This window comes from Prionailurus bengalensis, chromosome C1 (assembly GCF_016509475.1).
Source record: "Prionailurus bengalensis isolate Pbe53 chromosome C1, Fcat_Pben_1.1_paternal_pri, whole genome shotgun sequence".
NCBI classification, from domain to species: domain Eukaryota; kingdom Metazoa; phylum Chordata; class Mammalia; order Carnivora; family Felidae; genus Prionailurus; species Prionailurus bengalensis.
Window position 1 is genome coordinate 179,696,325 of NC_057345.1, and position 25,572 is coordinate 179,721,896.

The 25,572-nt window shown below is 37.9% G+C and overlaps 1 protein-coding gene across 2 annotated transcripts in view; it reads right to left on the minus strand.

The window, feature by feature from the left end:
- TMEFF2 (transmembrane protein with EGF like and two follistatin like domains 2) overlaps positions 1–25,572 on the minus strand; it is a 230,509-nt gene that overhangs the window by 1,446 nt on the left and 203,491 nt on the right. For both annotated transcript variants that reach the window (XM_043577356.1, XM_043577355.1), the window contains 2 exons: positions 4,176–4,299; positions 2,243–2,401 (listed from right to left, as the gene is read on the minus strand). In XM_043577356.1, coding sequence (XP_043433291.1) covers positions 2,243–2,401; positions 4,176–4,299 — 283 coding nt within the window. The remainder of the gene's footprint in view (positions 1–2,242; positions 2,402–4,175; positions 4,300–25,572) is intronic.

The following is a 25,572-nucleotide window of genomic DNA, read 5'->3' on the forward strand; positions in this document are numbered from 1 at the left end:
GCAACTGGGTATGTTGGAATGGGTCTTGACAGGCAAGCATGGTCAAGGTGGCCAGAAAAAGGGAGGGTTTGGGTGACGGGCAGATGGCCTCGTTGGAAAATCTGGTTTTGTAGCAGAATGTTCCCATGAGAATGAAATGAATCCACACTGGGAAAAGTGCGGCTTGTTGACGAGTATGACTCCTGGAAAGACTCTGGAAGACTAGGACATCCCAGGACAGATTTATAAAACGTGTTACAATAACGGTAACTTAGCTCACATACTCCTCCTCAGAAGTAAACAGAGAATAGGTTTTGTTTTGTTTTAACGTGGAAAATGAAAACGGCCATTTGCCTGGAAAAAATGGCTTCCTCTAATTTGGAGCTCAGTTTAGGCTGTCGTGAGCATCAGAACACACAACGTCATGACCAGCCGAGGGGCAGGATGAGCAGTGGTTAAGGGCGCAGGCTCTTGCGCCAGGCAGCCTGGACTCCAGAGCTGTCTTTATTGCTCATGTGTAAACTTAGCAATTTGTTAGCTTCTCACACCTCAGAGCCTCTGTTTTGAAAACGGGGATACCTGTTCCTTTCTCACGTTATTAAATATGTGTGTGTGTGTGTGTGTGTGTGTGCGTGTGTGCATACGTGCACACCCTGGGCATTCCAGCTGTTCTTATTAGGTATGGGAACAGGACTGTGGCTAATAACAAACTTGAGGACATACGCGAAAATATTGAAAGCTTTGCATTTTTGTCAGTACAGGAAGTAGCAAATCCAACAGTTATGAGATCAGACCTATTAATATGAATTTGGTTGCTCGTGTACATTGTGTAGATATCAGAAGGCTCAAGCCCCTTTGAGTAACATGGCACCATTTCTTGTGTTTTAGATTCTTTTCTATCTTTCCTTTATACTCAGTATTTTTGGTTTCCTGAGTTATCTTTATGTTCCCTAGAATCTATTTTAACATAATCCATTGACTCACTTGGCATCTAAACGTGAGAGTCTAGTTGATGAGCTCAACTTGGCTTCGAGCAGCACAAAGCTCCAGTCGATGATCTTCCCTTAAGCTTTTAGGCCCAGAAAGGATTTATGAACCATATTTTGTCTTTTTCAAGAGCAAATGCCACACTTGTCCTCAAAGAAGATAGTGCAATACAGCTACAGAGATGTATTATGGCCTTTATTTTCTAAAGATATGATGCTTTATTTTATTTTCCTGTCTGTAGAAAAATAATTTTGGAGGAAACTTTCTGATTTACTATAGAGCTGTATAAATGAATGAAAGTTTAAATGTCTTGTGAATTTGGCAAAAACCTTGAAAAACTTTCTTGGAACTTTTATCTCAAGGAGGATGAAATCGGGTCAGAAGGAAGTATCTTCAATCATATGGCTGGTTAGACAGGGTGTAAATAATACGAGTTTGGTTGCCATGAATTGACACACTGATAAAATTAAGCAAGTAAATACCTGGCCTTACTTCCTTTACCTCAAGCACAATGTCAAACATCACTAATTAACCATGATTTTTCTCTCCTGTTGAAACTGGATCCAGAGGGATCTCTCTCAGTCTAACTCTCCAGGAAACAATTACCATTTGATTGTCCTGGAGTTTGATATAAATGCTTATCGTCATATTTGCTGCCTGTTCCCTATACCAAAGGTTTTCATGTACTGCAACATAATCTTTTTAAATTATAGCCGCTGTCTTTGAATTTTGTGATTAAAAGCTATTTCATTAACTTAAGACAAAAATGTACTTGTTTACATCAAATATGTTAAAAATGATTATATCTGTGAGTTACACTTGGAAATATAAGTACCACAAATGAGAGCTATACATTACCACGTTTCTAGGCCTTGTAACCCATCTATTCTGACCTCTTTTGGCATACTGATCTGAGTAAAGAAGGAAACACTGGTCATTTCATTAGTCTGTTTGTAGTTTGAATGAGGACTGACTTTTTATAGCTAAAAGAGAAGAGCAGGTTTAAACAAAGATTGGCATTATGCTTTAAAGAAAAAAGTATCTTTGCTTCAGAAATAAATAATCCTCATCAACATGAAAAAATGAGGAAAATAATTTGTACTACTCCAGCCTGAAAATCGATGCTATTCATATGCTGTTATGATGAGGAAATTGGACTCCAGAGAATGGATGACCACAGAGGCCACGAAGGGACTCACATCTAGAGTGAACTGTTTCAGGCAAGGAGAAACAACATATTCCTTTATCTGGGTGGCCATTGAGCACAGGTACTGACCTGGTGATGCAGAGGACCACCACGCAGATGACAGCAATCTGAATGGTTCCAATCACAGCGGCGATTAAGACATACTGAAATCGTACAGGGCCGGGGACAACATACAGTACACTGTAGTCCTTTTTTTCACAGTGTTGACCAGTATAACCAGCATCGCACCTGGAAGAAATGAAGTGTCCGGTTACCTGTAGCTGGGAGACTCATTTTTATAGTTGGCCCATACCCATTTATCTTCTTGTTTCCCTAAAAAAAAATGCTACTTTGTAGATATGGTTTTCTACTACTTATTTTCCACAAGATCTCCATGTGTTTTCGGTTTCAAAAACATGAGGTTTTTATTTTATACTCATAATAAGATTTTGAAGATACGAGGGTTGGTAGGTAGTTTGTGATGATCATGCGAGAAATAAGAGATGTCCAGAGGTAATTGTTCTTCCTATATATTTTTGTTCAAGTGAGCCTCACATTTTCTGTAACTTGCTCTTCAGTCAACCTAAGCCAACATGATTATCTTGAGAAAAGGTTTGTTTTGGAGGATGGGGGTAACAAACAAGGGCTATTTATTTATTTTTGGATAAAGCATTCTCTATGCTACTGTGAGACTGATTGTTGAAAAATGTTTAGACCAGAAGTACAACAAGCAATGTCTTTAATCTGTTGATCATAAAGTTGTCTACTTATGTTAGTTAAATTTCAGTAGGAAGAAAAGTATGGTGTAGGCAATATAGTTCTGTAAAATAAACCCATGTGCTATTCATCTGAGAATGAATGCTGCTTCTCACTCACTCAGCCCTCATCAGAAAGCTCCAGTAGACCATCTTTGGGTTGCAACTAGCAGTTGACAATGGAATGAAGAAACAGTTCACTTAACAATACCAACTTGTCATTGGCTTTGTGCAATTATTTTAGTACGTCACGTGGAATTTCTACATCCTGAGGTCTTTCCTTCTGCCTCAGAAGGGTTCAGTAATGGGGACCCTGGTAAGGATAAGAGAGCAGCAGGAACAAATCTCAGTTTTGTTCACTCTACCTGGCTTCACTGGAAGGTAGGTGTTAGTGTGTTCAGTCAAGGAAAACGTAAAAGGAAGACAGTTCTTGGAGGGGGGGGGGGAGAAAGAGACACAGAAAAAGAGGAGGAGGAGAAGAAGGAGGAGAGGGAAGAGGAAGAGAGAAGAGAGAGAAAGTCCTCTCACTGTATAGCCATACACAACCTATTTCATCATATGCCACTTGTATCTTCCTTTATAAAAATGCATTTGTTTTTTAAGTTTGGCTTTACCATCTCTGAAATAATTATGTTCTATTCATGAATATTCCGCAGAAATTTATATTTATTAAGTAAATTCAGACAAGGAATTTCTTTGGGTATCAACCTACTTAGAATCTGGGGAGGTACAGCTAATAATCTCACTATACAAGGCTTCTGGACAGCAGACCCGCAGAAAAGAGTATGTGTCTAGCAAAACCAAGATTGATAATATTTATTAGAACACCTGAAGGACTCTGGAAAAGACCTCCCAGAAGCGATCATGTTCTCTTAATGCATAGTCAGTCCTCATCCATTCATTTCAGAAATACTTACTGAGCACCTATTATGTGTCAAGAGCTATTCTATGTCCATGGGAAAGAGTGGTGAATAAACCAGAGGAGGAGGTTGAGTTTTTAAGAAGCTTGTAATGTCAAAAGTACAATTTAAAATTCTACTAGAAGAGTGTACATAATAATATGTTACATCGTACTCCCGTGTGTAAGGCACACCCATTTCAGGGTTTTCTAGTGGGTCTGTGTGGGGGGTGAGGGGGAAAGGCAGCGAAAAGTTTCGCTGAGCATCACTCAGTCAGACAGAATGCCATCCAATTCTCTGCAAACATCCAGAATTTAGTTTTATATTTTTACTTTCCACATTTTAATAGCTAAAGAGTGAAAACATTACCTGCAAGATGGCTCCTGCATATTGATAGAATGTTCACACTTTCCATGCATGCAGAAACCATTGTAATGTTCTGGGCAAGGTATGTGGTGCTCTCTTGCACTTTCTTCTAACTTGTTAGCATTCTCTGTGAATACAGATAAAAGCAGGCACCCCTTGTAAATACTTTCTTAGCCCAGTAAGACCAACCAGGACATTAAGAAGCAAAGCTATAGTAGGCAAAAATATTTAAAAGGGCAAGAACTAAAAGGCTAAGCTTCAGAAGAACGAGGGAGAAAGAACTGAAAGACAGACATCTTTACACTTGTGTTTAGAGATGAAACTGCAAAATTACCCAATGCTTTTCATGCTTTTATGCAATTTCTTCCATCTTTAATAGCCAGTGATGTTTCTATGAGTCGTCAGACAGCTTTAATTTTCCTTGTGTAGAGACTGTACATTGATCATAAAATAATTCAAGAAGAACTATCCTATTTTTTGAATTTCAAAGCCCAGCATAATGTCCCTAAGAGTAAATTGCTGCCGTACCTGGATACTTTCTCAGTGTGGGAGCTTAAAAGTCAAAATATGGCTGTGTTCAGTTGTTAAACAGACCTTTCTCAAAACCAATGCAAATTGCAACAAATGTATTCTTTCCGGCTTTTTCCATTTACCGTGAATGTGCATTTTACTAGCATCCATACATTTTCTTATTGCCAAAATAAGGCTATCGAAAGAACAAACGTTATTTCAGAATCACTTATGTAGATACTAACACAGTACATATTGAATGCTGTGAGTGTATTCCAATGCATGGTAGCTGGCCTGTGTTAACACCGTTATGTGAAAGTTAAAATTACAACAAAGAAAAAGTTTGTGTTCTAAAATGAACCCTTTCCTCTATCATTAACGAGTTTTGTTTTCTTACATTTCTACGAAGACATTAAAATACATTTTCTGACCGTTAGCCCCAATACATTTGCTTGCTATTTGTAATACCATCTCTAAATAGTCTTTGGAATATGTTCATTTTCTAATACAAAGTTTTGTCTTTTTTGAGTCTCTTCTGTAATCTGTGGCCTGACCTGACAGACTTTAAAATTGTTGGCTAAGCACATGAAAACCAGAACTTTTTGACTCAGTCTAAGACGCTCTTCCATCCCACTGGCATAGAAGTAATGGAAGCAGCGGTAATGCAAGATTAAGAATGAATTACTATTTTCATGAAATAGATTATTTCCTATTATTTCGCGTAGAGGTATAGCTTTTATTACAGTGCATCCTTAGAGTTTTGTATTGACGATCACAGATGATGCGTATATTCATCAGGAGAAAAAATACCTTCAATATTGATGAATCAGACAAATGCATTATTTATGTTTAAGCAGAGCTGTAAAATATCTACTATACCTTTTAAGGTCTAGGTGTCCTCTGCATAACTTTAAAATTTGAAGTATATCGTCAAATATGTTAAGTGTTTTCTTGCATGGGAATATTTGTGTACATTTGAATGATGGGTAGTATTTCAAATCACATACTCAAATTAATAAAGGATTTGTCATAAGCTGCTAGAGAGACTGGAGATTACATTTAAATCATTCATTTGTTCTATATTTGTGTCTCTTTACCTACTTAGGTGATATTTTGTTTGCACTGTATCTCTAATATTTCTACTTTGGTGAATATAGTTAAAATTAATGAACCGCTTCCATGGAAAAGACGAAGAATATACAAAACTTTCTCTTTTGTCTTCTCCCATTTTTCCAAGCTACTTTGGAATTGTGTCATGGTGTTTTGGGCACACAAATTAGAGCCTCAGTGAGCAAACACACAAAAAAGTGAAATAAGTAATGTTGGGTGCAATTTCCAACATGGGAATATGTGATTAAACTGGAAGCAGGCCAATCATGGTATTTCGATGTACCTTGGGAATGGCTTGTGGTCATTCATAAATCCATAGAGAAGATTAGGCTCATTTGCTGATGCTGCCAGGAGGCTACAAGCTGCAGTGGTCAAACCATGCACCTGCTGTTTAAAGGCGACTTTCACAGTGGGCTTTGCCAGCCAGCCCCACTGCTTATGTAACGAACCAGCACTGATTCTCATTCTTAGTTCTGGATCTTCTCCCCATGACAAACTATTCAACACTTGTATTCAGTGTTTGTTAGTAACTCTTCAGTGCTTCTGCACACCTGCACGGAGGGGAATTTTCTGTAACGTCCCTAAATTTCAGTTATACATCGTGATTTCCAGCCTATTTTTTGAACACATCTTATTAGGACTATTTTTCTTTTTGTCAGTTGCTGAAGAAGATCAAGAATTTTCTTAACTCCAAATCCGTTTTTAGGCTATTTTATTTTCAACTCCGTCCCTCACCCCATTCTGCTTTTGTTTCTGGATTGATACCATATCCACAGTTATGAACCAAAGTCCAAGGGCAAAGTAAGAGCTTGTTTGAGTTAGACTGTTGCCTTCGTGTAGTAAGAACCAGATACTTTCACAAAGTTTATTACCCAGATAGGATGATCACGTGTGAGGGGAATAGTTTCTACCATAAAATCTGCTAATTAGTTCACACCATTCCTTATGAGCTTGGAGTGCTCTGTTATGCTACTCATAGGATACTGTCAAATGAGAAAGTTAGAGAGATTGAAAATAAATGAGTAGAAGAAATGATCCCTGAGCAAGAAAATGAGGAATCATCAATATATGTCAACAAATTTATAGTCAATCCAACCAAGTAAACCAGTTGATTGAAAACCTGAATGTATAACCACTTCTAGTAATGCAATAGACATATTTTAGAAATGAGATTTAAGTATATTAAGAATAGAGACACAGAAATCTAATATTCCGAACAAATATGTGTATGGATGATAATGTTGGTGATCCTGATGTTTAAGCACACAGAAGCATTTCAAGATTCAAAAAATATAAAAATTACGCTTTGGCAGTCCATATGTTTCCTACAGTGGCTGACAATTTAGACGTCAATTTCTCTGTCCTCCACTGAAAAAGAGGTTTAATATAAGGGTTGTGTTCTTTCTGCTAAAAGAGATAGTGACAACGGTAGAAACTCTTCGTGTTTTTGTTTAAAATCCTTAATTGATTTCCCACCCAATTGTTTACAAATGATTTATGCTGAAAGAGATCCGGACCCTTTTAAGAAACAATTTCTGGTATAATCTGAGTTACCTGTAGCAGTTAACAGGGCTTCATATCTATTGCTAGTCAACGCTCCAGTCAAGAGCTATAGAGGTGGGTTGCTCTAAAGCACAGCTACATGTATCATTTCTGTCCTTGTGCTTTCAGAGAAAGAGATGGGTGAGGGGGGGAAAGAGACAGGGAAAGTTTCTACCTTACCACAAGGCAAGTAAGAGAAGTAGTTAGAAAAGGCGCAGAGCCAGGCCAAGCAGTTCCGAGACTTAAATCTATATAACCTGGAGTGTGTGTATGTGTGTGTGTGTTCAGCGTTATTCCTGCCTTCCTCTTCCCCAAAAGCTGGGAATAATTTGTTTAGAGAATTCATCTGGCAAAGAAACACATTATGGACTGAGGCAGAAATATGAGAGCGCAAAACTGGACTAAAACTATCCACATCTCCGAAGAAACCATGTTTCCTTGGACAAAGGTTAGAGCGTGGCAAAAGGAGCTTCATGGTCTCTATTCAAGTACTCTCCAGGGTGGGGTGCCCTGAGAAGCCAACCTGAACTTGCAAACCTATAGTCCCAGTTGCAGAAATGGATGCACAAAACTATTAGTGTCTGATGCTATTAAGTATTCACTCAGTCAACCCATTTCTCTTGTTCTGATGTTCTGTTCTTTGAACAGTCTCAAAACAATTTGACTTCCGTGCAGCCTACAAATTGGGAATGGCTTTAACTGTACCACCTTGGGTTTCTCATCCATTTGACAATTATATTTCATATGAATTGAACTGACTGGTTCTGACTTTTCTGTGTATTTTGGGGGGAGCTGGGGGGGGGAGGGTGAGTCAGCTTTCTCCAGCCCACTCACTTTGGGTATTTTGTAAGATCAAAGTTCTGTAGCTACAAGCCCTACCCATAGTGCACTGCAATCAGGGAGGCCTTTTGGGGGCTGATCAGATGATATTTCTCTGGAGATAGCCCTGTTTTGCTTTAATCAGGCCTTTTTTTTTTTTTTTTTTTTTTTTTTTTTTTTTTTGGAATCTATACAAATCCCTTATGTCACTGATTCTCTAGGAGTGGTCTGCTTCTGTGTAAGCATTTCCGAGTAAGTTGGAAAGATCCTAAACCAGAGGTAACATCGAGGATTCAGTGGATGTTTTCGGGAACCAGATTTCCACTGCACATTTTTAAGCAACTAGAACTTGTTCAGTAAGTGAATGAGGAGTAGTGGGTTTCTGGTGGTGTTAAAAAAAAGTCTTCTTACTATTGTGCAGCTTTTGTAGTGTTACTGTTTTGTAGTAACAAAAGTGTAGTGTTACTTGATTGTTTCAGACTTCTAGGTTCTTTGAATTCTAAGAGTAATATTTGTTTCTATTGCTAATAGTTACTTAAAATAAATTACCAATAAATATTTACTAATATTTAATGTGAAATATTATTACTTTTGATACGCTGGGAAAAAGAATTAGACAAATAGGGACATTATTTAGGTATAGTAACTAAAGGAAATCACTTTGCCTGAATTATGGGAACATTTTACCTTATCAAAGGGTATAAAATATCTTAAATATTTACAATGCCCATAATTCAGACGTTCTAGCCTAAAGTGAACTCCCCTATGCATTATCTTCCTTTTGGAAAAAAGTATGCTTGTGGATTTAAATTTAATTAATTTTTTTAGATGTTTATTTATTTTTGGCAGGGAGGGCAAGAGCACAAGCAGGGGAGGGGCAGAGAGAGAGAGAGAGAGAGAGAGAGAGAGAGACAGCCAGTAGGAAGCAGGCTCTGCACTGACAGCTGAGAGCTTGATGTGGGGCTCAAACTCATGAACCGTGAGATCATAACCTGAGCTGAAGTTGGACGCTTAACCGACTGAGCCACCCAGGCGCTCCTTAAATTCAATATTTAACAGCATGCTTTCACATCATAAATTATCTTTGACAAGTGCAGACATACGTGTAACATCATTTCATTTACTACCTTTTTAACAAGCTTTTCCTATGGGCACACACAATGTGCCACACCTTTCCAACAAACGAAGTCTTCCATTGTGAAGATATTTATATAATATTTTTGTTTTTTACATTTCATAATGGCACAAGGAAAGCCCAGCCCCGAAGTAGTCATATACTTGCACACCTGTTGTGATTACTAGATTTTACCTGTCCCCTACTTCCTGCCAGAGCTCTAAAGCAGTTTGAAAATAGTTTTACTTAACGAACATGAAAAAGAAAAATTGTCTTTATTTCTATTATATTTATATCGTGTCTGGGACAGAACCAAATTATGAATTTAGAAGTAAAGTCATGATTGTCCCTGTTGTTGATTAGAGTTGGTTTCAGAGAAAATATGTAATTCTTAGGATTTCGTGTCCTTATCTTTATCACGTATAAACATATGAGGTGGCAGTAAAGCCTCATATCTTGAATATGAGCTTGAATTATAGTCGAGGGTTTTTAAAGACCAGAAAAGTGTTCCTATTGAACAGGTTCTGAACGTAATGCAATAGGAGGTCTTGCAACTTGTATTTGTTCTTCTTAACAAATTCTATAATAGCTTCACCTGCTGTCATGGTTTCTTCAAGGCGTAGATGAGTAGATGAGAAGAGTCTCTCCTTTTTTAAAGCCTCTAAGACAGAGACTCAAATGAGAATCCTAGCTAAAAGCGACAGCTAGGGCAAGGGACATGAAGGCATTTAAAGACACAATCGATTCTCAAGTTTTGTAAAGAGCAGTCCCAATCTTCCTAGTTATTTAATGTCTGTTAAAGATTTGGAAAAATAACTTCAAAACAGAAACCAAGTCCTTTGCTACCAATTCAACATTTCTTCTACCAGTGGAACCTATTTTTTTCAGAAGAATAATGGAAACTATTTGGATCCACAATTTTGCCAGTTAGGCAGTGGTCTGGGTTGGGAATAGGATGGGTAGAGACAGAGAGAAATTCTTTTCTTTTCTTTTTTTTATTTTAGAGAAGGAGAGGGATAGAGAGGGCCAGAGTGGGGGGGAGAGAGAGAGAGAGGGAGAGAGAGAGAGAGAGAGAGAGAGAGAGAGAGAGAGATCTTAGGCAGGCTCCACGCTTAGTGCGGAGCCCCACCTGGGGCTCAATCCCATGATCCTGGGATCATGACCTGAGCTGAAATCGAAAGTTAGATGCTCAACTGACTGAGCCACCCAGGCACCCCAGAGAAATTCTTTCTTACCCTACCATTGATCAGGCACTAATATAAAATGTGAAATGTGGTTATCCATATTACCACTTGCATATATAAATATTCTTATTGGACATTAAAAAACTAAAATAAAGTGGAAGAAAACAAATTTTCATGTTATTACATTCTCAGGCATGGCCTTAATGATGTTATTCAAGAATTGCTTGAATTTAAATTGGAAAAAGTACCAGCATCTGAAATAGACATAGTAATTTGGGGACTGGAGTGATTGAAATGCAACAATGTCACATGATTATTTGCATGGGGTTTATTATCTCAGTGTCTACTGGTAATATATTTCCATAGGTAAAAGTGGGGAAATCTGTGAAATCTCGGGAAAGAAACTTGTACGTAAACATTTTAACTTATGACATCCAAATACAGTTATTACAATTCCAGGATTTGGCATCCCAAGGCTAAATCACAGATTTAGCTATAAATTCCGGACCTCCAGCACACACACACACACACACACACACACACACACACACGTTTATTATTAAAAGAAAAGTAAGCAGATTTTGAGCCATTTGCTCTGTCTTCTGCCTCAGAAATGCCTTGCCTGGCTTCGGTGGCACAGCCCTCCAAAGCATGAAGGGAGCAGGCTACTGGGAGAAAGCGTACCCTGCCTCTAATGGTCCTTTTTCAAACTTCACCATTCAGTCAAGAGCCTATTAACTCTCAGCAAGTGGGTAACTCCTATAGGTTTAGAGGATTTAGCTTGAAGACCTTTTCAAAATACAGTATTTCATGGAACTTTAGATGTCTTTGACAACACTTCATAAATATCAGGCCTTGAGAAGAGGTAGGGATCATTAACCTCTCAGGAGTCCAGAGTTGCCTTAAGCTTATCTGGGGCAATTTGCTATACAGCTCTCCCCACTGAGCTTTTGCTGCAGCAACCCTTCTTGCTTCCAAGCTGCTCTTGGAAGACAAAGTTTACTACAAACTTCAGAGAAAGAAAAAAAAAAGTACGGGAAGCCATTTTATGCCAAGGATACCCCCCTCCCCTTCTTTCTTTTGTCTTAAACTAAACCTATGCACATCTGGCCGAATTTATTTGCTCAGTGGCCAACTGGGCATCCTTTCTTAGCGAGCCTGTTTGGCGACAATGCTGAAAATGACGGTGTAAGTGACAGAGGGCTCAGGTCCTGTCTACTTCTGCCTTCTGGGCTATGCGAGTCAAGCTGTTTTTCCCTGCAGATACAGAAATGGTTAAGGGGTTCTGATAGACCTTCCCAGGTGACACGTTTGTTTTCCTCTGTGACACTGAAGTGGCTAACCAATAGAGAGCGAGGAGGATTTAGGTTGGAGTGTGCACTGAAATGCAGCAAAAAAAAGGGTTTTAATAATGTAAACAGGACAAAAAAATGGCTTGTGTTAATCTGTTACATGAATATTTCTCCAGCACTTGCTATGTGTCTGTGCTATGTACCGTAGGTAACATACTGTATCCATTGGTCGTCTCCCCATGATTTTGTTTGTCGTCTTCTAAACACAGCTAAGAAAACCGATCCGCAGACAAGGTGATGATAGTACATCTACATTTACTGGAGAATCTACCACATGCCCAACATTGTGTTAACACTTAATATGATAAAAATGTATTCTCTATCACCGCTCTTTAACGTAGATTTATAAAAATCCCATTTTGCATAAATGAGGAAATGCAAGCTCAAATAGGTTTAATTGCTTATCTTAGAAATTTGCACAATTGATGGGCAGACCTGGGGTCAAAGCCAGGGCTCTCGCCAGTGTAACATGCAGAGCAGGTAGTCAAGAGCTATGAAGACAGAAGACAGTATCTGGCCTCCATATCTTACTTATTGTTTGCCCTTTATGATTCCTGACTATTTATCCCACGTGGATCCTGCTGCTGCTCTGAAAACTGGTTCTTTTCTTTTCTTCTTCCTTCTATCCTGGGAAAGGTATCTTGTCCAAGGCCAAACCATCATGAGTCCCAACCTCTCCATCCTCATCAAGGGCTCTCTCCATCACTGATCTTTCTCTCCTCCGTTCTTCAACCCTCCTCCGTTCTTTGCTCCTTGCCACTAGCATTTAAACATTTTGTAATGTCTTCCTTCTTACAAATTTACAAAATGCTGGGTGCCTGGGTGGCTCAGTTGGTTAAGGATCTGACTCTTGATTTTGGTTCAGGTCATGATCCTATGGTTGTGAGATCGAGACCTGAGTGGGGCTCTGCACTGCTCTCTCCCTCAAAATAAATAAACATTTAAAAAATTTTTTACAGACTTCTCTTAATGCATGTCCCCTCATAGGTCTCTTGTCTCCTTTCTCCTCTTCTTAAGAAGCTAAACTTCATGAAAGTGTTGTCTCCACTCCTATTCTTTACTTCCTGCACTAAACCCCATTCACTACCCACTGCTCTCTGGTCACCCCTGCAGAGAAACTGCTGGCACCACAGTCGACCCACAATATCCTTTTTTTCATTTTAAGACAAAAATTTAAGTCTATTTATTTTGAGAGAGAGCAAGTACAAGTGGGGGAGAGCAAAGAGAGAGAGGGAGAGAGAATCAGAAGCAGGCTCTGTGCACTGTCAGTGTGGAGCCCAATGTGGGGCTTGACCTCACGAACTGCAAGATCATGACCTGAGCTGAAATCAAGAGTCTGCCACTTAACCAACTGAGCCACGCAAGCACCCGGAACCACAACGCCTTTCTTGATAAAACTAATAGTCTCTTCTCAGATGTCAGCTGTCCCGATCTGTCAGTAATTTGATACAGCTGACCACTTCTTCCACTTCCTCCTTTGTTTTCTCTTCCCAAGGCTAATACACTATGTACCTCTTGGGTTTTTTGTTTTTGTTTTGTTTTGGTTATTCTTTCTATATTTAGGTATTCTTTTTTTCTGTACCTATTTTGTAGGTGTCTCTTTTCCAACTGATTCCTTAAGTATTGATGCTTTCCTAAAGTTCTTCTCTTTTTATACTTTAACCAATCTCCCCCGGGAGCCCATCCTAACTCAGGGCTTCTGTTGTCACCTAAATGCCTCTGACCTCCAAATTCTGATCACTCAGCCCAGGTCACCTTTTCTGAGTCCTTACAAGGCTAACCTGTATTGTGAGGTGACAAGAAAGGACACGCATTATTCATCTTAAAATTTATTTGCGTCGGGACCCTCTCTCTTCTTTATAGTGACATTTTGTGGGACTCTTTCACCATCCTCCGTTCTGGGAAACATTGCATTGGACTGTGGCACCTGTAGATTTTTCACATAGCCACAAACATAGAAAATGGGAAACGTTTTAGGTTTTAGCTAAAAGAAGGAGACCACTCGCCGGGGGGCTTTAGCCACCCAAGGCTCCTGAAGGCTAAGGTGGATTGATGAGTTAATACACCTGTTACTCATTCAGGGCACATAAGAAAACTTTGCACTGGACTATACTTTCTCTTAGGTCAAAGGCTGTGTACTGTTTCCTGTAACATCTCCAGGGTGTAGTGTAAGGACTGGCACAAAATGGGTGTGCAGTAAGTAGTATGAATGAATGAATAAATAGTATAGGAATAGGCAACGTAAGTGGAAGCCACAGATACCTCGGTGTGGCAACTTTCAGAAGACTAGTGCCTCTTAGCTGTTTGCATCAAAGAGTCGGCCACATTTGGATAACGTGTCCTCAAAGCCACAGATAATCCCTACTTTAAGCGGCAAGATAAGGTGCAGTGTGGTGGAGAACTGTAATACACTCAATAGAATGTATATATTCAGTGTGACAGGAGTAGACGCACAGGTAAAAGCATATCTGCTATGCCCCTCCGTCTTTGTCAGTGAAAGGCCAAAGGCTGGAGAGCAAAAATGTGTTGCTAACCATAAAGAACAAAAAAGACACCTATAAACGACTTGAAAGTGCAAGTATAGGCAAGTGATGGGTTGATGAGTTTGCACTTTTCTCCCGTATGATGTCATGGCCCAAAAAGGGCAATTAGAGAAATTACAGTGTAGATTTGGATTCATTTGCAAAGTTGGAGTACTGCCATTTGTTAGTACCTGACCAAATTAATGTAAGTGATTCTCATCGAAAGGGTTAGAAGGCACACCATCTTTTCCAATGTTCGGTGATGAGACATAATTTTAAGAAACAAATGGAGCTGATTGTGCTGTGGGTGTTTCTGAAAGTTGGTTTAACATTTCAAATTAGCTTTCTAAATAAAACTGATAATAAAAAAGTCATGGAGTCAATTCTAAGCAGAATTTTATAGTTTTTCTACGAAGTAATTTCGGAACATAGCATAGCCCCTGAACAGTTTAATGGCATTGAAAAGTTATTCTGTTTTGATGGTATTTGTCAATGATATCTTCGTCTATGTCTACAAATCAAGTATTTTTGTGTTTAAGCAGAATAAGACAGCTAGTAAAGGTGGTATTGTTTCCTAAAATAAAACTGTTAGTGATGTGATAATTCATCACAGATTTATTTCCATGTAGTTTCTCCATTTATCCTGTTCCAGAGACATGATAATACAAATGCACAGCCTTTTATCATGGCTCATATACACTGTGGTTGTTTTTTTTTTTTTTTTTTTTACCCTCACTAAAACTTAATGTCTAATGATTATTTGGTAATATAATAGCCATATATGTTATCATTAGGTACTGTATTGGGCTGAATAATGTGTTCCCCCCAAACTCATGCCCACCTGGAGCTTCAGAATGTGACATTATTTGGTAATAAGTTATCAGTTCAGATGAGTTCATACTGAGTTAGGCTGAACTCTAAATCCAATGACCACTCTTAGAAGAAGGTTATATGAAGACACACATGTAGAGGGCCATGTGGAGATGGACGCAGATTGGAGCTATTTTGCTATAAGCCAAGAAATGCGGGAGCCACCAGAAGCTGGAAGAGGCAAGGAAGGATTCCCTCTTTGAGACTTCGGAGGGAGTGTAGCACTGCCACCACCTTGATTTCACACTTTTGGTCTCCAGAGCCAGGAGACTATAAACTTCTGTTGTTTTAAGTCACCCAGTTTGTGGTAATTTATTATGAAAGCCCTGGCAATCTAATACAGTCACAGTTTACCAACCAAACGGTTACACTAATAATTTCTTTTTATTTTGCATCTTTTATTTCTTAAAAAATATTTTTTTTAATGTTTGTTTATTTTTGAGAGAGACAGAGACAGAGTGTGAGTGGGGGAGGGGCAGAGAGAGAGAAGGAGACACAGAATCCGAAGGAGGCTCTGGGCTCTGAGCGGTCAGCACAGAGCCTGACGTGGGGCTCGAACTCACCAACCACAAGAACATGACCTGAGCTGATGTTGAACTCAGCTGAAGTCAGCTTAACCAACTGAGCCACCCAGGTATGCTTTTTATTTATTTTATGAAATATATTTTTTAATAATCCACATGGAATCAGTGAAAATAAAGATTGGTTTAAGCTAGTATGTGACCTGGATGGTTTTGGTTTATGTTTATTTTGCCAGCATGCTTTTACTCTCAAAAGTCTCCTACTTTGGGTGGTAAATTATATGATTACCTTAGTTTAAATTTAGGTTGAAATATCTGTGGTTCATTACATTCCCAACACACACACACACACACAATGTTTTAAGGTGCTGAAATGTCAAAAGATGCTAATAATCCCAGTTAAGAAGAATTTTTGAGATGATAGAAAACTTCATGGAAAAGGCTACATTTGTTTTTGATTTATTAATTCATTTTGTAAGAAAGACAGTTATCTTACATGATCATTTTGTCATACAACAAATGATGCTGCATTTTACCTTTATTTTTTTTTGCTTTCACTTCTTTTATTTTTTTTATTTTTTTAAATTTTTTCAATATATGAAGTTTATTGTCAAATTGGTTTCCATACAACACCCAGTGCTCATCCCAAAAGGTGCCCTCCTCAATACTCATCACCCACCCTCCCCTGCATTTCACCTTTAGTAGAAAGAAGCAAATGACCAAGAATCAAACTAACACCAATGACCTTTCAACAATAAGATTCACAGGTCATATGTGGCATGTGATCTCCCACATGATCTCTATCTGCATTTTCAGAATGCCTGAATAGCTAATGCTTTATGGGATTCTGACTCATTAAGAAAATGATAGTTTATTTAGCATTTTTTGTTTAAGAAGGATAGGAGTTTATAGTACTCTATTAAGAAAATTTGAACATTAAATTTTCTTTCAAGTGGTATCCTTCAGTTAAATGCAAATATTTTTAATCTAGGACAATTCATTCCCCAAATATTCTAAATAGCTATGGGTTCTCTCTCTCTTTCTCTCTCTCTCTGTCTCTCTTCCCAATTTTGAACAACTGATTTGCTTCTCATACTACCTTAATTTCTACTTAGCGATAACTCTGAGTACAAAAATCTGCTCTAGAAATAGTTAAGGCTGAGGTGTGGATCTTAGTTTCTTTCCAGTTGGACAGCATTTAGGACTTGATATTGGTTATTAACTAAATGGTACTTATGGTCTCAAGTATTAGTTTACCTTTTAACAGGTCTAACACACTCCCAGTGTATAATTTACAGTCTCCAAGTACATGGTTAACTACTCAAGAAATCAATAGGGATTATAAAACATGTACAAATTTGAATTTGAAGAAAGTCAAACACCTATTTTATCCATTAGAAATAAAGCAGCTGACATTTAGAATTAGAGCTTCTAAGGAAATAGAATGTATTTTGAAATAGAACGAGCACAAAATGTCTATTCCAGAGACAGTAGTGGACATAGCCAATTCAAACAAAGCACCTCACTGTTTCTGTAATGAATGCTATCCATATCAACCCACAACTTTGGGGGATTCTTGGTATGTGGCTGTGTAGACCTTTGGATCCACAGAAGATAAGAAGCATGTTTTATCTTATGAGGTTTTGAAATTTACTAGATCTTGGTCCTACTTTTGCCTAATTAATTCATCAACCTATTTATTCACTTAAAAATATTGACTGATTCCCTCCTATGTGCCAAGTACTACAAGTACAGGCTATACAGTGGTGAAGCAAACAGGCCAACTTTCTCTCCTGAAGGGCACACATATTAGAGTGAGACGAGCAGTCTACAAAATAAAAACAAACAAAAATCTAACATCTCAATTAGAAATGTTCCAGGGGAAAAATAGAGTATTCAGATATAGCAGAATAGGGTGGGAGGCCTCTTTAGAGAGTAAGGGAAGGCATATAGAGGAAGGAAGGATGAGAAAGAGCTGGTCAGGAGAAGAGTCTTGGGAAGACCCCTAGCTTTAGTAAATGGCACAAATGGAAAAAGACTGAAATATAAGAAAGAGACGTTCCAGGAACCAGCAAAGTGGCTACAGCAGAGGATGCCAAGTAGAGTAGAGAGAGGCCCAAGATGAGTTACAGAATCAGTGAGTTCCTTTTTATGTAGAACTTCGTAAGCCGTGTTAAGGAGTACCAGTTTAAAAGGCAATGGGAAACCTACCATTTGGATAGTGTCAAGTAGATCTGACTAATATGAAAAACGAATCATTGAGGCAAAAGAGAAAAGAGAGAGAACAGATAGAAGACCATTGTAGTAGTGTGACTGCAAGACAATGTCCAAGTCTTGGACCTGGGTAGCGGCAATGGAGGGAGAAAACAAAACAAAGTAAAAAAAGTAGACTGAATATGACTTGTTTATGTGTTGTAACATGGGAGGAACAAATCAGATGACTTGGTTTTTGCCTTGAACATCTGGGTAGTGTCTTTTTGTATAATGGAGAAGACTTGAGGAGAATCCATTAAGCTCTGAGGTATACACATGACAGATGTCTGGTTATGATTTTTGAGACTGCATCGAAACTTCTATGTTTATGTTTGGGTATGCGACAACATAATTGATGTTAAAGGTAGTAAATCCATAGTTTAGTAAGAAAATTATTAAGGGGTGAGATGTCTGTTAATAACATTAAGCAAATTTATGATTATTAAGTGGAAATCTTTAGTAGGAGGAAGGACATTTAAAGTAGGAGGAAGGACATTTATAATGGTCTACAAGGGATTTGAAGATGCAAATTTAAAAGCAAGATAAAAAATATCATGAAATGAAAGGGAAAAATTAGACTGTGCAAAAACATCACTGAGGAATGTTTTTAAGCAAAGCACTTTTCTCTCTTTTTGAAAAAAAATATTACAAGAAAATATAAATTATTTAAGGATAAGTTTGTAGATTCTCTGTCCTCAGTTACCATTTTATAAAATAGGTTCTATTTTGGCCAAAAGATTATTAAATTATGTTATTTCACTTTGTTTAGTTATTTACATAAAATTTTTTTGTAGCTATTATTTTATATGAGACTGCAATACCCCTAAATATTGGGTAAATATAAGGACATGAATGTGTGTGTGTGTGTGTGTGTGTGTGTGTGTGCATTTTTATCCTTGATATACTAGGAGGTAGAGGCCAGAAATATTCAATTATTCTCTAATGTGATACAGCAGCTCAAAGGCGGAAAGCTAGCTCCAGAGGTCATGTGTTCTCATTTATTTTAATGAACTTTTTTTTTTAAAGAATAGTTCACATTTATAGAAAACTTTCAAAGATGCTACAAAGAATTCTCATATACCCACAACCCAATTTTTCTGTATCTTTTCCTTTTTAATATGGTGTTTTCCTCACACTTTTTCAATGGTAAAGGATTGTCTTAGAGTTGTACATGTAGAGATAGGGGAAAAAATGAAAGAGGCAGTCACCTGGATAATTCCAAGCCAGAAAACAATTTTGTCTGAAAGATATAGATAATTGAGACAGAAATGTTTTTTTGCCTGGAGAGATCCCTATGATTGCCTTCCTTCTCCACTTGAATTTGCAGGTATATCTATGACTATAGGTGTTTCACTTACTAATAGGAAACTGTGTATCATTCAATGTGAAGAATGTGGGGTTTTGAGAAGGCTAAATTGCTTAGTTTCTATATTTCTTTTCTTAAAAATAAAGCATATTGGGTATTTTTCATTCTAAAGGCAATTCACATTGATTTAAGGATAGTAGGAAATATAGAAAGTAAAAGGATAGAAAGTCTTCATTGTTTACAACCTACAGGACACCATTATCCACATTTAATTTATTTACTTCTAGTCTTTTTACTACATGTATTGTTTGTGTCTGTTTACTTAGATTAGATAATACACGGGATATTCTGTTTTTGTTTTTGTTTTTTTTTTTTTTAAGCTTTGTATCAGGTTGTGTCTAAAAGCTGATAGCAAATAGCAGGACAGTTCAATTGTTGAGCATGGTGTCTGATAAGTAGGGCAGTTAGTCTATCTGGACAAGAACCGTTCTAATTGGAAATCCACAGCTTATGTTAGCTGGGCAGTAGTAGATAGTGCAGAGACTAGAATTTAAGAGATCATTGGTGGAAAAGAAAATGGTACCAACTTTTAAAAACTAATACAGTATTATATACCAAGAGACTCAAAAGCCAAGACTCATGCTGTAAATAAGTCAATTACAGCATCTTTTATAAAAAAGGAAACTGAGAAACTACCCACATTTCAGCAAGAGTATAATATAGTTAAGTAAGTTGTAGTGTAACTACATGGTAAAATATAATTCAACAAGAAACATTATGCCATAGAAAAAAATTATGAAGAATTTTGATGGCATAGAAAAATGAGTAGGATACTAAAATATGTAATGCGTGGAAAAAATAAAAATTTGGAAAGAAATTACCAACATTTTGAGTTATTTTATCAGTGATTATCTCTGGGTAGTAGAGATAATTTCCTACAATAAATGTATTTTATTTTGATAAAAATACACCAATTAAAAAATAAAAGTATCAAGTGATTCTTCCTTTTTCTTTTTTGTGGGGAGACTAAAAAGGAATGATTTGGTCTTTGAACTTAAGAATTTTCTCTTACTTGATTAGTTTAGATTTAAATGAACAATATTAACAATCTCTCACAGTAGAAATGTGAAATCATAGTTCCCTTAGCTTATGAAAGCTTTAATATTCCTTGTCTTCATGTCCTCATACTGTTTGCAGAAAACAGATTCTCTAGTTCCCAAACCTGACTGAGTGTATTCCCACACCCTTGGAGCTCCACAATCTTTTCTTTCATAGTCAGGACTGCCAGGGATGAAATAACTATTTTCGAGTGTCCGAACTTCCTTCATATCTCTATTTTTTTTTTTTTTTTATTGGTCTCAGGTCACTGGAAGAACTGCTACCGTGTCCTGACTGTGGTTAGACATGACAAGACTGTCCTTTCAGAGCCCTGCCAGACTTAAACACATACAGTGTGGGAATCCTGGTCTGAGAGTCAGAACAATGAATCTTTCACACCAATTAAGGAAGATCAGTTTATACAGAGAAGAGGAAGTATGCCCAGCGGAGGAACAGCTTTGCAGAGTCTCAAGATCCCATCTGTCTTTGTGCTAAACAAAGTTGGACGCACACAGACCCTTTATCATCTTTTCAAGCTAGGTCATTCCAAAGAAATTAGGCGCAAAATATGAGCAGGAAGGGCTTTAGGTACACTCATTTCATTCTTGTTCTCTAAGTATTTCTCAGTATTCTCTGAGGGGTATTGAACAGAAGGCACATTTGCTGTTAGTCTCCTAATATACAATTGATATGTTATAGGAGTCAAATAGTTTTGGTAATTGACAGTGGATTTTTGTTAACACTGAAAATAATCTCATTTCTCCTACAAATGAGAAGTTGTGTCAAGTTAAGTTCAAGATCTAATTTCTGTACCTACAAGTTGTGGATTCAAAGCAAGTCACATACCCCTCTACGGATCAGTTTTCTCATCTGTAAAAATAGGGATGATAACAGTGTTTGCATCACAGGGTTATTGTGAAGAATAAATGAGAATATCCACATGAAACTCTCTGAACGAAAGCCAACAAATAGTGAGCACTTAATAATGCTTTAGTTATTATTATTGTCATCACATGTCCTCACAGTCATGTTTTAAAACATATCTAAAGGAACCAGTCAGAAAGGAAGCAATAGACCTAGAAATATTCTCTGTATCCCTTTAAGTTACTCTGCTTTGTTTTTACGGGAATGCACATCTGTGGAGAGATTCCCTGGCTCACATTTACAGGAGATTGCTTGTTGTATCCGCCACAAAAGACTCCGAATAGCCAAAGCAATCTTGAAAAAGAAAAGTACAGCTGGAAGCATCATAATTCTGAACCTCAAGCTACGTTACAAAGTTGTAGTCATCAAGACAGTATGGTACTGGCATAAAAACAGACACACAGATCAATGGAACAGAATAGAAAACTCAGAAATGGATCCACAACTGTATGGTCAATTAATCTTCAACAAAGCAGGAAATAATATCCAATAGAGAAAATACAGTCTCTTCAACAAACAGTGTTGAGAAAACTGGATAGCAACATGAAGAAGAATGAAACTGGACCACTTCCTTACACCATACACAAAAACAAATTTTAAATGGATGAAAGACTTAAATGTGAGACAGGAAAGCATCAAAATCCTAGAGAACACAGGCAGCAACCTCTTTGACCTCAGTCAGAGCAACTTCTTACTAGACGCATCTCTGGAGGCAAGGAAAACAAGCAAACATGAACTATTGAGATTTTATCAAGGTAAAAAGCTTCTGCACAGTGAAGGAAACAACGCAACTAAAAGGCAGCCTATAGAATGGGAGAAGATATTTGCAAATGCCATATCTGATAAAGGGTTAGTATCCAAAATCTATAAAGAACTCATCAAACTCAATAACAAAAAAACAAAGAACCCAGTTAAGAAATGGGCAGAAGGCGTGAATAGATATTTTTCCAAAGAAGACATCCAGATGGCCAACAGACACATGAAAAGACGCTCAACATCACCTATCGTCAAAGACATAAAAATCAAAATCATGATGAGATACCACCTCACATCTATCAGAATGACTAAAATTAACACAGCAAATGACAAACGTTGATGAAGATGCAGAAAAGAGGAACCCTCTTACCTTATTGGTGGGAATGCAAACGGGTGCAGCCACTCTGGAAAACAGTATGAAGCTTCCTCGAAAAGGTTAAAACAGAACCACCTGATGATCTAGCAATTGCTCTACTAGGTATTTACCCAAAGGATACAAAAATACAGATTCGAAGGGGTACATACACCAAGATGTTTACAGCAGCACTATCAACACTAGCCAAATTACGGAAAGAGCCTAAATGTCCATCAACTTATGAATGGATAAAGAATGGATATATATAGAAATTGATATATATATATGTATATATATACATATACATACACACACACACACATAATGATCAAAAAGAATGAACTCTTGCCATTTGCAAGGACTTGTATGGAGCTAGAGTGTATTAGGCTAAGCGAAATAAGTCAGTCAGAGAAGACAACATATGATTTCACTCATAGTGGAATTTAAGAAACAAAACAGATGAACATAGGGAAAGGTGGGAAAAAAAAGGGAGAGGCAAACCATAAGAGACTCTTAAATACAGAGAACAAAGTGAAAGTTGCTGGAGGGGAGGTAGGTGGGGGATGAGTTAAAGGGGCGATGAGTATTAAGAAGGGCATTTGTTGGGATGAGCGCTGGGTGTTATGTGTAAGTGATGATTCACTAAATTCTACTCAAACCAATACTACACTATATGTTAACTAACTAGAATTTAAATAAAAACTTAAAAACAAAACAAAACAAACAAAAACCCCTAAGAGCTTGTTCAGCAGAGGAAAAAATGCGGACTTTGGATCGGAGAGCGCAAAATCTCAGCATGGACATTTGATTTGGTTAATGGTCTTTTGGCAAGTTGCTTCACTTTCCTCATCGAGAAAGAAGGGAACAGGAAAGCAAATTGGCAAATACAACATGACATGATGCCTGGGTGAGGATAGAGGCCAAAGAGCATGTGGAAGAACCTTTGTCCAGACTTGAGGGTAAGGGCGGGGAGCAATCGGCCTCTGCTTCTTCATTTTTAAACTGGTTGAAATAATGGTCCTACCTGTTAACACTTGTGAGGCAAGAAGATCGCAGGCTTGGGAGCCTAACTGTCGAGGTCCAGTTTGGGCCCGCCCCACACCACCCTCCCCAACTGCGACCACAACCAACTTATTTAACCTGTATGCATGTGTTTAAAACATTTATAACAATATCTGGCACACGGTAAGCGCTCACTAAATTATAGTTATTTTTCCCTAATATGTGCATGCATAAATGAGCTTTTAAAAGTAAAGAAGTGTTTATTAAACAGAGTGCCTGGCCCATAGTAAGTGCTCAATAAATGAAAGCGGCTGCGGGGCGCCTGGGTGGCGCAGTCGGTTAAGCGTCCGACTTCAGCCAGGTCACGATCTCGCGGTCCGTGAGTTCGAGCCCCACATCAGTCTCTGGGCTGATGGCTCAGAGCCTGGAGCCTATTTCCGATTCTGTGTCTCCCTCTCTCTCTGCCCCTCCCCCGTTCATGCTCTGTCTCTCTCTGTCCCAATAAACGCTGAAAAAAAAAATTAAAAAAAAAAAAGAAAAGAAAGCGGCTGCTATAATCATCATCATTCCCAGAGGAAGGTTATCTAAGCGGAAACATGAAGAATAAATAAGAGTTAAACAAATGAAAGAGACATGCGAGTATTCCAAGTTGGAACAATATATACAAAAACCCAGATGGGAGACACAGCATGGTTTGTAGGGACACTGGCAGTTTCTAGAGCATAAAGGTAAGGAGATGAGAGTAGAGGGAACGGATTAAGGAGTGCAATACGTGCCATAAAAGCTATTCTATATACCACCCTGCTGTACAGTAGGTACCCATGAACTGGCACAAGCAAGTATGTGCAGGACTCCGCTCCTGGGGAGACAGTCTCTCCATCAGGAACTGCAGTTCCCACTGCGATGCTGGTCTTAGCCAGCCCTTGAGGATAGGGTGTTGCTGGTGTTCCGCGGAAGAGATTCAGTTATACTCAGTAGTTGAGTCTTGAGAGAGCCCCGAGGAGATGAAGGAGCCCTTGATAAAAGCCAGGGGGTAGGATTCTAGAGTCAGTAAAGGCAGACTTCATTTTGACAACCTACAAAGGAGACAAAGCCATGGTGTCTCTATCTCCAATAAAGTAATCTCTCTTTCCATGAGGTCTTATAAAAGACGTGGAGTTATCTCGTGGCAAAACCAGACCAAAAAATATAACGCTTTTAGGTCATTTTTCAAACTAAAGGCAATATTAATAGTGTAATTTGAATCACTTAAAATGACAAATCTTAAGACTTGCAATGTATTCTTATCTCTCAGATACAAGAGTTGCTGACTCAATATGATCTATTCTGATGGGAACAAGTTTGTTACAAAAGATAACATCCATATTCCTCATTTTAAAAATAACTTCATGTTTTTATATTTGATGGAGTGAGATTCTGTAATACATTGGAAAAAACATGCATAATGTTCATTCATTGTGGCAGTATATCATAATTACTCAGCTTCCTTTTATCATTAATAATGGAAGATTGTGAATAAAAACATACTAATATCCACCAGATGTTTGGAAAAACATAAATATCTCCAAATGTCAGCACATTTTAGCAAAAAGTCAACAAAATTTTGTCTACTTCTTTTTCCTTTTTTAGTTTTCTGAACATGTTCTTTGATAACGATATTTTTAATCCTCATAAAGGATTTGCTTTTGGTTTCCTTAATGTCTGCCACAAGAGACTGACTGCCTAGTTCAAATGCAGCGAACATGCATCTAGCTACCCTTTTCACTATTACTCTATATACCAACAGGCCGGCTGATGTAATGGAAAGAGATCAGCCAGCTTTGTGGTCAAAGAGGTATCAGTTTATACATTTTCTCGGCCTCTCAGCTAGGTGACCTTGGGAAAATTGCTTAAACTTTCTGGGCCTAAATTTCTTTATCTTTACAAGGGTGATAGTAATTCTTTCATTGCAGGATCATTTCAAAGAGAAGCACTAATAAAATGCCAAGCATCCAGCCATATTCAATAAAAGGTAGCAATTATATTATTCATCTGAAGACCATTCTGATTTCTTAGGTTCCTTTGACTATCACATTTTCCCTTTTCTTCCCCATTGATACCTTAAGCCTGTTAATTTACTTTTTCTAGAATTCAAGTGTTTCCCTTCAGTAATCATTTTAGAA